The 16,242-nt window shown below is 40.5% G+C and overlaps 1 protein-coding gene across 3 annotated transcripts in view; it reads right to left on the minus strand.

Annotated features, from left to right (window-relative positions):
• The window catches only part of dhx36 (DEAH (Asp-Glu-Ala-His) box polypeptide 36), a 226,734-nt gene that overhangs the window by 1,811 nt on the left and 208,681 nt on the right, over window positions 1–16,242 (minus strand). For 2 of the 3 annotated variants that reach the window (XM_084123913.1, XM_084123912.1), the window contains exons 22-23: window positions 10,126–10,216; window positions 4,160–4,277 (exon numbers count right to left, since the gene is read on the minus strand). In XM_084123913.1, the coding sequence (XP_083980039.1) occupies window positions 4,160–4,277; window positions 10,126–10,216 (209 nt within the window). The remainder of the gene's footprint in view (window positions 1–4,159; window positions 4,278–10,125; window positions 10,217–16,242) is intronic. The other variant, XR_014607670.1, reaches the window with a different exon arrangement.

Genomic DNA, 16,242 nt, shown 5'->3' on the forward strand with positions numbered 1-16,242 from the left:
CATGTGATTTTTTTAACTCTGCCCCCATGTTTCTGCATCGTTATGAAGGAGCGATGCAACTGCTAAGAAAGAAAGACTAGGTGAAAAAGAAAAAAAAGTAAGCAACAATGTTCCATCATTTAATCGCAAACTAAACCTGGTCAGGACCCTAATGTGAACCAATTAAATAAATAAGCATGAATTATTGATTTCACATCAAACTAAAAACAGAGATTAAAAACAAAGACATGAGTGACTTTAGTGTTAGCACAGGTTGATTTCTCACTCTCTATTTACAGTATTGCTTACTGGGAAAAGGACAATAAGACCGGCATGCCAGGTCTCACCCTGGGGACACTGCTGCACAGAACAGGACTGTTCAATCTGCATCACTGTGACAGATAGCCACCAAATAGTTAAAATAGTAATTTTTCTGCCAAAAACAGTCGCAGGTGCAACTGTGCGTGTGTGAGACTCATTGAGCAAGGAGAGATATGGCTGTGGTAATTGTACTCCTTGATTTGGTAAGGAGCTTTGATCTCTTTTGAGAGACTATTGAGTAAAAGGCACACAGAAACTGAATAAAAGATGGACTTAAATTGGGGGCGGTATTAATCTGCAAACACACGTCCTCTAAACACAGAGCTCTTTAACAAATTGATATACAGTAGTCTTTTCCTTTGATATGAGCAAATGGACACACAGCACAAGTATATGTGCGTGAGTTTACCGAGGACAGTTTTGTTAAACTAAAGCTAACAAAACTTCACTTTGGGGACATCCTCAAAGGTAAAAAGTTATTCATATTTCATAAAGTAAGATTTTTTTGTTTGTTAGAAAAAAAACTCAATGTTTTATTTTAGGGACACAGGGTTTGATCTGTAAATATTATAATTAGGTTAAATAAAATAATAAGCTTCATAGCATTACTTCAGATCAGCGCAAATCCCATCCAGCATCCAAATTCATTGTTTAAACCAGGGTAGGCAATTCCGGAGAGGCTAGCAATAGCAAGCTAGCTTTAAAAGCATTAGATCCCACCCTCCCTTCAGAGCGTCTCCAAAGCCACACCTCGTCCAAAACACATTGGTCACACACAGCCAGAGCACAGAGACGGCGTTAAATTACCTCAAATATGTTTAAATCCGAGTCTAAGGACGTGAACAACTCAGAGAACGCCACAGGTTGCCATCTCGTAATTACGGTTATGTGTATGCCGCATAAGCTTGTTGTTTTGCTTCAGGAGGAACTGTGGAAAGTGGTTTCTGAAAAAAGACTGTGTCTACAACTCTGCATAGACCAGGAACACACTGATGACGTGATCTGCGTGAGCAGACTGGTTTGGGGGATCATTTTTTTTACACAACTTCATAAAGGCTGGAATACACTACACGACTTTTGCCACAATTTGCAGTCTAGATCAATCGACAATAGTTGCCGAAAGTCTGTGCCGGTCGGAGTTGACTAATGGTACAGAAATGGTACCGCCATTTTAAAACAAGCTGTATACACAAACAGATTATAGCCTGTATATTTACTCCACAAACTAACTTTATGTAACGACAGGACCAATCAAACACACCATTGTTACCCTTAATCTTCACAACTCCTCACTCAAGTAGACTTTATGTCTGTCTGCCCCACTGTGAATCACCACCCTTCTGCTCCACTCACACACTTCAAAGACAGTTGGGACATTGATTGTTCTCAATGAGAAAACAGTACAGGCTGCAAGAAACAGACATGTAGTCCCATATAAATGGAATTCTCTCCACTAATTCATTTACAAATCTGTCTAATGAATGAACAGGCATTTCCCCAGTACATTTTGAGTATTATTACTGTTTGTATATTGTCTTTTTATATTGTATAGTGTATATACTGCTTGATGATAGAACTACTACTTAATGTAGCCCCATCTAGGTGGTGTCTCCTATCAAAATGTTCCTTGTTTAAAGGCAGGGTAGGCAGGATTTTTCTAAAAAACTTTTTCCCAAATTTGTTTAAACTGTCTTTATATACCAATACATAATTAAAATGTAAGTACCCTGAAAAAGAGAGTATAAAAATCGAGTGTCTGTAGTCCTCTCAGGGCTGCAATAAACACAGCTACTTATTCCATTCACTCCCACCCCCTCCCTTCTGGGCTCCTTCCAAAGCCACACCCCCAAAACACATGAACGCGCGATGCCGACCGCTCAGCTGGAGGAGGACGCATTTGCCAGCGCCGAGCGGAGAGGAGCGCAGTGCATGTAGTGACATCATGTCAGAATCACATGTAATAAAATACCTACCTTTATCATTATGAATATAATCAACTAACATGGCTGTAGAGGCCAAAGTACAATTCATAGTAATGCGAATAAGAATTAATGTTAAAAAGGTAAATAATTTCATTTAGAAGTTCATGTAATGGTTAAAATGTTAAATAATACTTAAAAGGTTAAAAGCATACTAGAATTCATGTGTTTATAGGATTTGGTACATATTGGTAAAATAGTGTACTGCCTCTTTAAGAACAGGCCAACTCCGGCTATATTACATTGATTCTCCATTTTTGTGATTCAGATCTTGAGAGCTGTGGAAGCGAACGGTTTTCTTACCTGCTAACTTCTAGCTACTAGCTACTTCTATTAGGAATCTTTTATTTCATTAGCAACTAGAATAAGTGTATTAGTCAGCTCACATTCTCTTTTGTAAATCGGAAACCAAGGAATAAAACCGGAGATTTTCATCTTTTATTTCAACAATGTTTCTGAAGTGGATTTATTGAACTGTGTTGCTGGGCTGGCAATGGACACTGCAAATGGGACTAGCTGCTTGGAATAATGTTAGATAGTTATTAGTGTAAGCCATTGCATATCTCAAGATTTCAAACCTCTACAATGGCGGTTAGTACTCACTATCAAGCTAGCATCGATACTGGTAAAGTTTAAATATTGAGTTTGATTCGGTAACGAGCTAGTAACATAAGGCAAAGCTAAAAACAGGTTGCATGGATACACATTTTCCCATTACCATTAGTTACACTGTGATGAAGGTGAATTTCGTGTAAGATTCATAACATATACGGTGTTTTGCATGTAAGAGCTTCCACGATGAAAGCACTGTTGGCTCTGATGAGGACTAACATTACACTCCGGAGACAAGTAGCCTACCTTTCTACCTTACTAGTTACTTTTTTTGCCTTGTTTTCCTTCGCTGCCTGTATATGCAGGTACTGGGAATTTTGACCTCTCTCTCATTCCGTGCCTCTTCCCCTCCTCGAGTCAAAGGGGTGCGTGCATGTGTGCAGCTCCTGTAGCAGCAGGGGTGGTAGCCATGGTAGCGAGGGAGAGTGGAATGGAAATAAGTAGCTGTGTTTATTGCAGCCCTGAGAGGACTACAGACACTCGATTTTTATACTCTCTTTTTCAGGGTACTTACATTGTAATTATGTATTGGTATATAAAGACAATTTAAACAAATTTGGGAAAAAGTTTTTTAGAAAAATCCTGCCTACCCTGCCTTTAATGACTCACACTTTGGTGGACATCGCCTTCTCATAGAATGCAGTGTGTGTTTGTTATATTTATCAGAGTATAAATGGACACATTTGCATGATTGGAGTAAGCTGGCAGTTTGAGTCAGCTTTTCAAACAAAGGAACTTTTACGCTTGAGAATTGCACCTTTCTCATTGGTCAAGCCAAAACTCAAAGGCGGGACCCTCTGTGGAACTTCAAAAGCCAACATAAAGTTCACCATCACTTTAAGACCTGACGCACATATCCAATATACTGTTGAACATGCATTTCTGAACTGTTTACGTTCACTTATGACATAACCAACGTTTATGTAAATACTCGACAATACAATATTTTTGTTAGTATTTGACCGTTTAAGAGCAACAAGCCACAAAAAAGAAATCCATTTAGCACTCGCGAGCTGTTTGAGAGGCACAGCACCCCTGCTCTCGCCAGACAGCACACCAGGATGCCGAAGCACCCCGGTTGGGAAACACTGCTTCTATCTACCAGATAAATAAAATACAATAAAATACAATAAAATACAATTCAAATACAATACAAATACAATAACAATAAAAAAGTAAATAAACAGAACACATGTAACAAATTAGCCTCAATATTTGACTCGTCAGCAAAGATAAAAACATTACAAACACTTAAAAAAGGTACGTACACTGGTGGTCTTCATCTTCAGGTGATAGATGAGCCATGTGTAGTGGAACTGTGTTTCCTCCGCATTGACAGATTTAGGGTGGATACAAACTTTCCCATCAGCCTTAGTGTACACCGGCCTGCAAAACCACACAATTTCAAGAATTTTTCAAAAACTGAAATGCCCCATATTATATAAAGCAACAAACCATAGTTGATTTTGATCATCAAATGGTTTATCAAAATAATATATAATAATTATTATATAATAAATAACAATAACAAAATAATAATTGAAACAATAATAAACCACCCAGGAGGGGGGCAAACAAATCCAATAATGTCACAGTAGTTTTTTTCCAACAGAAAAAAGAAGTTGTAAGTGGAAATGTTGTTAATTCCATCCATCCATCCATCTTCTACCGCTTATCCGGGGCCAGGTCGCGGGGGCAGCAGTCTAAGCAGGGATGCCCAGACGTCCCTCTCCCTAGACACTTCCTCCAGCTCTTCCGGGGGGACACCGAGGCGTTCCCAGGCCAGCCGGGAGACATAGTCTCTCCAGCATGTCCTAGGTCTTCCCCGGGGTCTCCTCCCGGTGGGACATGCCCGGAACACCTTCCCGGGAAGCCGTCCAGGAGGCATCCGGAAAAGATGCCCGAGCCACCTCAACTGACCCCTCTCGATGTGGAGGAGCAGCGGCTCTACTCTGAGCTCCTCCCGAGTGACCGAGCTTCTCACCCTATCTCTAAGGGATCGCCCAGCCACCCTGCGGAGAAAGCTCATTTCGGCCGCTTGTATCCGGGATCTTGTCCTTTCGGTCATGACCCACAGCTCATGACCATAGGTGAGAGTAGGAACGTAGATTGACTGGTAAATCGAGAGCTTCGCCTTGCGGCTCAGCTCCTTCTTCACCACGACAGACCGGTACAGGGACCGCATTACTGCAGAAGCTGCACCGATCCGCCTGTCAATCTCCCGTTCCATCCTTCCCTCACTCGTGAACAAGACCCCAAGATACTTGAACTCCTCCACTTGAGGCAGGAGCTCTCCACCAACCTGAAGCGGGCAAACCACCCTTTTCCGACTGAGAACCATGGCCTCGGACTTGGAGGTGCTGATTTTCATCCCAGCCGCTTCACACTCGGCTGCAAACCGTCCCAGTGCATGCTGGAGGTCCTGGTCTGATGAGGCCAACACGACAACATCATCCGCAAAGAGCAGAGATGAAATCGTGTGGTCCCCAAACCCGACCCCCTCCGGCCCCTGGCTGCGCCTAGAAATTCTGTCCATAAAAATTATGAACAGAACCGGCGACAAAGGGCAGCCCTGCCGGAGTCCAACACGCACCGGGAACAAGTCTGACTTACTGCTGGCAATACGAACCAAGCTCCTGCTCCGGTCGTACAGGGACCGGATAGCCCTTAGCAAAGGGCCCCGGACCCCATACTCCCGGAGCACCCTCCACAGGCCGCCGCGAGGGACACAGTCGAATGCCTTCTCCAAATCCACAAAGCACATGTAGATTGGTTGGGCAAACTCCCATGAGCCCTCCAGCACCCTGTAGAGGGTATAGAGCTGGTCCAGTGTTCCACGACCGGGACGAAAACCACACTGTTCCTCCTGAATCCGAGGTTCTACTATCGGCCGGATTCTCCTCTCCAGTACCCTGGCATAGACTTTCCCAGGGAGGCTGAGAAGTGTGATCCCCCTATAGTTGGAGCACACCCTCCGATCCCCCTTCTTGAAAAGAGGGACCACCACCCCGGTCTGCCAGTCCAAAGGTACTGTCCCCAACCGCCACGCGATGTTGCAGAGGCGTGTCAGCCAAGACAGCCCCACAACATCCAGAGACTTGAGGTACTCAGGGCGGATCTCATCCACCCCCGGTGCCTTGCCACCGAGGAGTTTCTTGACTACCTCGGTGACTTCAGCTTGGGTGATGGACGAGTCCGCCTCCGAGCCCTCAGCCTCTGCTTCCTCAATGGAAGACGTGACGGCGGGATTGAGGAGATCCTCGAAGTATTCCTTCCACCGTCCGGTGATATCCCCAGTCGAGGTCAACAGCTGCCCACCTCCACTGTAAACAGCGTTGGTAGGGCACTGCTTCCCCCTCCTGAGGCGCCGGACGGTTTGCCAGAATCTCTTCGAGGCCGACCGATAGTCCTTCTCCATGGCCTCACCGAACTCCTCCCAGGCCCGAGTTTTTGCCTCCACAACCACCCGGGCTGCAGTCCGCTTGGCCCGTCGGTACCCATCAGCTGCCTCAGGAGTCCCACAAGCCAGCCAGGCCCGATAGGACTCCTTCTTCAGCTTGACGGCATCCCTTACTTCCGGTGTCCACCACCGGGTTCGGGGATTGCCGCCTCGACAGGCACCGGAGACCTTACGGCCACAGCTCCGAGTGGCCGCGTTGACAATGGAGGTGGAGAACATGGTCCACTCGGACTCAATATCTCCAGACTCCCTCGGGATCTGGTCGAAGCTCTGCCGGAGGTGGGAGTTGAAGATCTCTCTGACAGGAGATTCGGCCAAACGTTCCCAACAGACCCTCACAGTACGTTTGGGTCTGCCGAGTCTGTCCAGCTTCCTCCCCCGCCATCGGATCCAACTCACCACCAGGTGGTGATCAGTTGACAGCTCCGCCCCTCTCTTCGCCCGAGTGTCCAAGACATACGGCCGGAGGTCGGATGAAACGACCACAAAGTCGATCATCGACCTCCGGCCTAGGGTGTCCTGGTGCCATGTGCACTGATGGACACCCTTATGCTTGAACATGGTGTTCGTTATGGACAAGCTGTAACTAGCACAGAAGTCCAATAACAGAACACCACTCGGGTTCAGATCAGGGGGGCCGTTCCTCCCAATCACGCCCCTCCAGGTGTCACTGTCGCTGCCCACGTGGGCGTTGAAGTCCCCCAGTAAAACGATGGAGTCCCCAGTCGGAGCACTTTCCAGCACCCCTCCCAGAGACTCCAAGAAGGCCGGGTACTCTGCACTGCCGTTCGGCCCGTAAGCACAAACGACAGTGAGAGACCTATCCCCGACCCGAAGGCGTAGGGAAGCGACCCTCTCGTTCACCGGGGTGAACTCCAACACATGGCGGCTGAGCTGGGGGGCTATAAGCTTATAGCTGCTTATGTTGTTAATTTAATTAAATAATCTACTTATTTTAGGAAGACAGAAATTCTGATCACAGACTTACACTATCGTTCAAAGGTTCGGGGTCAGTAAGATTTTTAAAAAATAATTAACATATTTATTAATCAAGGATGCATTAAATTGATAAAAAGTGACAGAACTTTGATCAAAACTTTTATAATTTCAAATAAATGCTGTTAATTTACACTTACACCATTCATCAAATAATCCTGAAATAAATCATGGTTTCCACAAAAGTGTTAAAGGATTAGTTCACTTTAAAATGAAAATTACCCCATGATTTCACCCCAAATTTACCCTCAAGCCATCCTAGGTGTATATGACTTTCTTCTTTCAGACGAGTACAATCGGAGTTATATTAAAAAATATCCTGGCTCTTCCAAGTTTTATAATGGCAGTGGATTGCAATTCATCCATCCATCATAAACGAACTCCACACGGCTCCTGTGGGTTAATAAAGGCCTTCTGAAGCAAAGCGTTGAGTTTGTGTAAGATAAATATTCATATTTAAAACGTTACAAAGTAAAATTCTAGCTTCCGGCCAAACGGCTATAAGCAGTCTACTTGCCCCTAATGTGCAACTTATGACGTCAGAAGTAGCGTAGCATAGCATGTTGTAGCATAAATATCAACAGTACATCACATTACTCGCATATGTTGTGCTTTACACTTAAGAGGAATCCTTATGCTCGTTTGCCTGGAAGCTAGTTATTTTACTTTATAAACTTTTAAATGTTAATATTTTTCTTACACAAACTCATAGTTTTGCTTCAGAAGGCCTTTATTAACCCCCCCGGAGCCGTGTGGAGTTCGTTTATGATGGATGAATGCACGTTTTTTTAGCTTCAATCTGTTGGTTGCAATCCACTGCCATTATATTTTTTAATATAACTCCGATTGTATTCTCCGAATGGTCATATACACCTAGGATGGCTTGAGGGTGAGTAAATCATGGGGTAATTTTCATTTGAATGTGAACTACTCCTTTAAGCAGCACAACTGTTTTATTGATAAAAATAAATGTTTGATGAGCACCAAATCAGCATATAAGAATGATTTCTAAAGGATCATGTGACACTGAAGAATGAGGTAATGATGCTGAAAATTCAGCTTGCCATAACAGGAACAAACTACATTTTTAAATATATTGTAACAGAAAACTGTTTATCTTAAATTGCAATAATACATGCAGATCTTTTCATGCCGTTTCTATCATCTGAGATTGCTTTTCATCTTTTCTGCCCTTTATTTTTCACAACAGAACAAAGGTCTGTGAAGATGTCTTAAATTGGGATAATGCCATCAGTAGCCGCGGTTCCATTACAGATTTGCGCAAAACTTTTGCAATATTTTCTAAATGTAGATAAAAAGCTATTGCGAAATGACGACGTTTCCATTAACCGATGTAATGCGACTAAAATGCAATTTTTTCTCTCGCGATAACTCATTCCAAAAATCATGCCAATGAATGTTGGTAGGTTTACGTATATCTCAGCCACCGCACTAGCCATTATTTTTAATCGAAAGAGACGTAGGCACGTTACCCAAGCATTAATGGCAAGGAAAGCCACTTATACTTGGGAGCAGAACATATGAGGTGTTTCTCCCTCTATCTGATCAATTGTGGCATTTATTTGTTGTTTAGAATCCAGTATTCCCGTAATACTTTTGTCTTTTATGAGTTTAATGAAGAACTCTGTCTCGTCTTTTGTCCAAACATACCGCGCCATCAACGTCAGGTGACCTGTATATGGAAGTAAAATAATGACAAATGTTTTTGAAACAAAAAAGCTTGTTGAATTGCACTACTTGAAAAAAATATGCATTGCATTAACCCTGCTTGCATTTTAATGCATTGTAATTTTAGAGCTTGCATTTTTATGGGGTGAAATTCAACATGGTTGTATATTTAAGCTGTGAATATTTCAATTAAAAACATTTCACACACGTTTTCAGTAATAAAAATGCAATAATCCATTATTCACCTTTCAGATTTCCCTTCCAAAATGTTCATTCTGTTTAAAAATACAACCTATAATATTCGACAGGCAATTTTCAGTCCATTTTATTTTGCTTGACAAATTCGCTTCCATAAATTCAGTGGTTCAAATTCGACAGAAAATTCAACAATTGACATCCGGGAACGGCAGGAATATCAGTAGACTGCCGATTGATAATCTCCATAGCTGTTAGTCAACCTCACCAGCAGGTGGTGCAAGCGGCTGTTGACGAAGAAAATTATGTAGCCACGGGTGAGAGTCATTCATTCATAAATATTATAGGTTGTATTTTTTTCCTACATTTTGGAAGGGAAATCTGAAAGGTGAATATGGATTATTGAATTTTTAATAATGAAAACATGTGTGGAATGTTTTGAATTGAAATATTTCACAGCTTAAATGCTTAAAAACCATGTTGAATTTCAGCCCATAAAAATGCAAGCCTTAAAAATACAATGCATTAAAATGCAAGCAAGGTTAATGCAATGCATATTTTTTCAAGTAGTGCAATTCAAGCTTTTTTGTTTCAAAAACTGTTTCCATTGCAGTTTTGCAAAATATTCCTTTTTCGAATTGCCTGAAAAACCACCTCATGCGAATGTAAAAACTTTTAAAGTAAAAAATGATAAATGGGATTTTTTGCGAAATTGACGTATTTTCAATTCGCAATTTCAATTTGCGCAATTTGAAGGGTAATGGAAACACAGCAAGTGACAGTCTGTAAGTATTCAATTGAGGTTCAGGCCTATCAATGAACTTAAGAATAAAGGCCATATAATCCAAAATATACATACAAAAACAAGCAATAGGAGAAATCCATGCCACTTACATCGGTCTCTTCTTACTATGGCTGGGGCGAATCTTGGCCACTTTTGGGTACAGTCCTGCTACTATCACTGCCTTAATCAGCTTCTCATTCTCTGAGTAACATAAATAATGAAGTACATTGGTATAAAAATGTGAATAGGAAAATAGACAGAGCAGAGAGAAAAACAGCTAGAAACAAATTTTTACATCAAAATTGTGTAATAGTATAAAATACTTATATTTTACCCTCATTTTAGCCCTCTGATATATATAAACACTCAATTTAAGTGGCATATCTCCTTTAAGACTTCAATGTAAAAACTGCTATAATTTGGTAATAACACTGTTGCATAATAAATAAGTATTACTTTTTATTTTTTTATTTTACTGTTTTAACTATTACATCTGCCGAGATTAACTTATTGTGAAAAACGTTGATTAAAGTATTATATTTAGATCTATTCCCTTAGTTAAGTCAAGTCAAGTCACCTTCATTTATATAGCGCTTTTAACAATATGGATTGTTTCAAAGCAGCTTTACAGTGATAATAGGAAATTACCGTAACAGATTGTTTGGCTTTACAACAGCTCTAGGATAAAGTTATTGTCCAGCTAAAGTTAGTTTTGATTGATTGATTCACTTACATTGCGAAGATCATTAGTTAATAACTTAGGGGCCGCTAACACAACACCGTTCTAACAGAAAACCCTTAACGTGCTCCGGCCGCCCATCCGCACAAAACAGTGCATGCCTGGTGTCTCGAGAACGCACTCCCTGAAATACGTTCGAAGGTGCAAACGATTATCCGTTATCTCTGCGTAAACCTCAAAAACGCAGACGTCGCGCACATGCGTATTACGTGTTCAGTCCAAAGGTATGGGCGTTTGAATATATATATGTGCACAGGCGTGTGGTCCTTCTTTACAAATCAACCCTCAAAAAAGTACGATAAAAATGTATAATACAGAAAAAAATTGTCGCGTCTGCGTAGCCAGACGAACCGGAATTATCCCGACAATAGGTTGCATCGCTGAACATTGTAGCTGATCACAATCATGTCTGTTAAGCGCACAATTCCAATCATCTTGCCATTGAATCTCGTATTCACACTCTCACAATTGCTCAATCACAACTAACACAATGCAGACACAATGTAAATTAAAGGAGAAGTTCACTTTCAAAAAAACTTTTGCTGATAATTTACTCACCCCCATGTCATCCAAGATGTCCATGTCTTTCTTTCTTCAGTCGCAAAGAAATTAAGGTTTTTGATGAAAACATTCCAGGATTTCCCCCCATGTAATGGATTCTATTGGGACCCAAACGGTAGAAGGTCCAAATGACAGTTTAAGTGCAGCTTCAAAGGGCTTTAAACGATACCAGACGATGAATAAGGGTCTTATCTAGCGAAACGATCGGTCATTTCCAAAATAAATAAAAAAGTTTAAGTTTTATAAGCACAAACGCTCGCCTTGCTCTGTTCTGTGATGCGCGTTGAAGACGTCACGTAATACGCAATTACGTTGAAAAGGTCACGCTTGACGTGTTTACGAATGTGCGGAAGGAGGACCATATACACATTTTCAAATGTATTTGTGTCAGTTTATCGTTTAAAATGCCCATTTCGTGTGCGTATCCTCGGTGTTTTAATATTAAAAAGCCAAAAAGAACATTTTCTTCAGGACAGAAATTTTTCAAGCGTGACCTTTTCAACGTAATTGCGTAATACGTGACGTCACGAACGCACATCACAGAACAGAGCAAGGCGAACATTTGTGCTTATAAAACTTAAACTTTTTTATTTATTTTGGAAATGACCGATCGTTTCGCTAGATAAGACCCTTATTCATCGTCTGGTATCGTTTAAAGCCCTTTGAAGCTGCACTTAAACTGTCATTTGGACCTTCTACCGTTTGGGTCCCAATAGAATCCATTACATGGGGGGAAATCCTGGAATGTTTTCATCAAAAACCTTAATTTCTTTGCGACTGAAGAAAGAAAGACATGGACATCTTGGATGACATGGGGGTGAGTAAATTATCAGCAAAAGTTTTTTTGAAAGTGAACTTCTCCTTTAAAGCTGCAAGCAGCATTTATCGGGGTTCAAGCAGTTAAGGCCTTTAAGGCATTTAAGCACAAAAGCATCAAAAGTTATTAAGATTTATTTAGCAAGCATGTTACCACTGACATAATAGATGGAAAAGAACATTTACAGCCAATACAGGCAGTTTACCATGGGAAATATATGGTTCTAAAGCTTTTTAACAGTTATAGCGCCACCTATGGTCCGATCTCCATAAAATTGTTTACTGTGACCTCAAATTGAACCCATACACATGTGTACTGAGTTTGGTGAAGATATCTCATTTACTTCTTGAGTTATAGCCATTTTAGTAAAATAGGCTCCTCCCACAACAATTTACCACATTCTAGTATTATTTACTATGATTCTAGCATGATTTGTCATATTCTAGCAGGATTTATCATGATATACTACATTCTAGTATAATTTACCATTGTTTACTGTGATTCTAGCATGGTTTACCATAGTTTACCATGATTTATCATAGTTTACCATGATTTACCCTGTTCTAGCATAGTTTACCATGATTTACCATGTTCTAGCATGATTTACCATGATAAACCACATTCTAACATGATTTACCATAGTTTATCATGATTTATCATGGCTTACCATAATTTACCCTGTTCTAGCATAGTTTACCATGTTCTAGCATGATGTACCATGATATACCATGTTCTAGAATGATGTACCAGGATTCTAGTATGATTTACCTTGATACACCACATTCTAGTATTATTTATTATGATTTACCATGTTTTTAGCGTGATTTACCATGATTTACCACATTGCTAGAAATTATGTGAAGTATCAGTACAAATGAAGTGATAAACTCTGACAAAATATGATTGTGCTATGATAGTAATTGTTATATAAGTGATTTTTTAGTGTCTTATTGTTATATAAGTGATTTTTAGTGTCTAATGAATGCAAAAGCATATGTGAGTAGACTTCATTAATAAGTAGAATGGCCAGCAGAGGGCAGTAGAAGACCACATATTGGCTCACTTTCACTTTAAACTTCTTGATTTTCACCATTTTTCTGCACTAAAGCAAACCAGTTTTTCCATTTTAACTCCATAATGCATGTTTACACACACACACACACACAAAGACAAATGTTGTTGTTTTTTCAATGCTATTGGGATATGTCATTATGAAAATATATTTGAATGGTCTATAAACATTTCACAAAGTCTTTGTAAGCTATTAATCAGATTATTCAGAATTTATTCAGAAACCTAAGACTACACACACACATTATGTTGTAGATACAGATATTTGATATATATGATGTGGTCAAACTGTCAATACTAATACTTTAACAGATGGATTTTGACTAAATGTAATTGTAAATGTTAAAATAGGGATTTTATAAAGTCTCAATATAAATTATAGAACAATATGACAAAATGACATTTTTAAACAGCAGGGGGCAGTAAAATACCACTTATTGGCTTAATATGCCATTATATTCATATCATTTTCACCTTTTTAACTGTTATAGAGGCAAATTTTGTCCGATCTGTCTGAACATTTTCATGCATGTTCAGAGTGATATTTCACATGTTCTGACTTCTTTTTAAGAAGGTTTGAACATTCATTAAAGAGATATAGGCTTTCGGGGACACTTGGTAAAGGCCACATTTTGAAGTGAACCTATTATAGCTATCCAAATGAAGTAGTTCAACTTTTTCTGACAATTATTGTTCTAGTGAGTCCAGAGAATTGTATTGCACTAGTTTTTAACATTATGATATGAAAATTATATGATCAGAGATGGAAAAGTCCATTTACAGCCAATACAGGCAGTTTACCATAGGAAATATATGGTTTTAAAGGAGACATATCATGCTTTTAAATTGTTCCTTTTTACATATAAATCATACATTTGTAGTCTATAAAGCGGAACTGCAATGCTTGGGTCTGAATTCCTCATTATTATAGCTCCACAAGCCCCTTTTCTAACCCTTTTCTGATGTGCGTCTGAGAGCAACTCGTTTTGGTGCGGTCTCTTTAAATACAATTGAGACACTTCATACCCCGCCCACATTCGGTTCAACTCCACCCCGTTCGGCCATTTTTGTAGTTTGATAGCAGAGATACGATTATCTAGCGGCACAGAAACTTTTTATTCACACGTTATTAACAAAATGTCAACAACGGAAGACTTGTCCAGCCAGCCTTACATGTTCGAGCCAGAGCCGGAGCAGGAGCGAGATGAAAAATGAAGACGACGAACCTGCAGAACAACGTCTTCATATGGATGTATCGCAATGGTGTGTACTGTATTTACACATGAAACTTTGGTCTTCCGACCTTTTACCACCGTGTCGATTTATTTTGATTAATATGTGCGAGGGAGAGAGAGCAAGACAGCGTCTAGTTTGGAGACGGTGATGTCTTGTTTACACTTTCGCCTGGCTCCGAGAGAGAGAGTGAGCGCGCGCGCGACCGGGTCTCTCTCTCTGCTCGTTCTTTCAGTTAAACATGCGTCCTGTAACAAGCGCAGCAGTTCATCTACATTAAACGGTGTAATGAAGCGTGTGGGTTACTACATCCAACAACCGAACATTTTAACTTACCCTCTCGTAACTTCTGCATCCTTTAGCTTGGACTACAAAATTGCAGCGAGAAATAAAAATGGCGGATTGCTCGAAGTGTTGGGCCGGAAGTCAATGTCCTTATTTGGCAGTTCCGCTGCAAATACTGTGACGTAATAGTTCAAAAAACGTCATAGATAACAGAAAAATCGGAACAGGTTGAAAAATATGACCAAAACAGAATATAAAGATATCAACGAAGCACCTGAAGAGAATAATTTCATATTTTCTGTACTTCTAAACACTCCAAATATACAACAAAATGCATTTAAGGGCTAAAAAAGTGCATTTGGCATGATATGTCCCCTTTAAAGCCTTTTAACAGTTATAGCGCCAACTATTGTCCGATCTCCATAAAATTTGGCATGCTTCTTAATGATGTTATGTCACATACGCTCGATAAGTTTATTTTTGACGATAAGTGTAACACCACGTGATTACAGAGCCATAAAACTCGTTAGCGCCAACTAGTGGCCGATTTCTTTCCAAATTCTTACAGACCTCTAGGGCCATGAGTCGAACATGCCCACTGAGTTTCGTTCCGATCGGCCTCCGTTAACCTTGTCTAATAGGTGCTCAAACTTCATTGGCCGATGGCGGCCATGTTTTTTGAGATACACCAATGTCCTCATAGACATACATGACACCTTGGACCAAGACACTGCATACCAATTTTCAAGTCAATCGGACTAACGGTCAGGTGGTTATAGCCTGTTTTATGTTTTTTCCATGTTATAGCGCCACCATGTGGCCAATCGCCGCGATTTTTGTACTGTGGCCTCAGATTGACTGTAAGATTCTTACACATTTGTACCAAGTTTGGTGAAGATACCTCATTTACTTCTGGAGTTATAGCCATTTTAGTAAAATAGCCATTTTAGTAAAAACAACGTACGTTTTGGCACCCCTTAGCGTCCGTGAATCGAAATTTCGACTTTTTTTGATAATTATTGATTGTCAGTCTCTAGAGAACATTTCTGCACTGGTTTGGTTCCGATCGGGCGAAAAACCTAGGACTAGTTCGCAAAAGTAGGTTTTTGACAAAATTCAAAATAGCGGAAAATCTATCATGGCGGAAATGAAATCGGAGATATACGTTTTGTTCGTTAGGCGTCCAGCTTTCAAATGATATAAGACACTTGAGTCTACGACATACGGTCTAGGAGTTCTGAGCAGTTTCGCGCTTTTGGTTGCTATAGCGCCACCTATGGGCCAATCGGGGTCATACTTTGATAGGTTCTCCCCAAATTGAGGACTACCATTTGGCCAAGTTTCAAGGTTCCAGCTCTTACGGTTTGGTCTGCACGATGCGTTTTAGGGGAACATAATAATAATAATTAAAGCTGCAAGCAGCATTTATCGGGGTTCAAGCAGTTAAGGCCTTTAAGCACAAAAGCATCAAAAGTTATTAGTTTTATTTAGCAAGCATCTAACCACTGACATAATAGATGA

Source organism: Abramis brama, assembly GCF_963993115.1.
Source record: "Abramis brama genome assembly, chromosome: 9".
Taxonomy (NCBI): Eukaryota; Metazoa; Chordata; class Actinopteri; order Cypriniformes; family Leuciscidae; genus Abramis; species Abramis brama.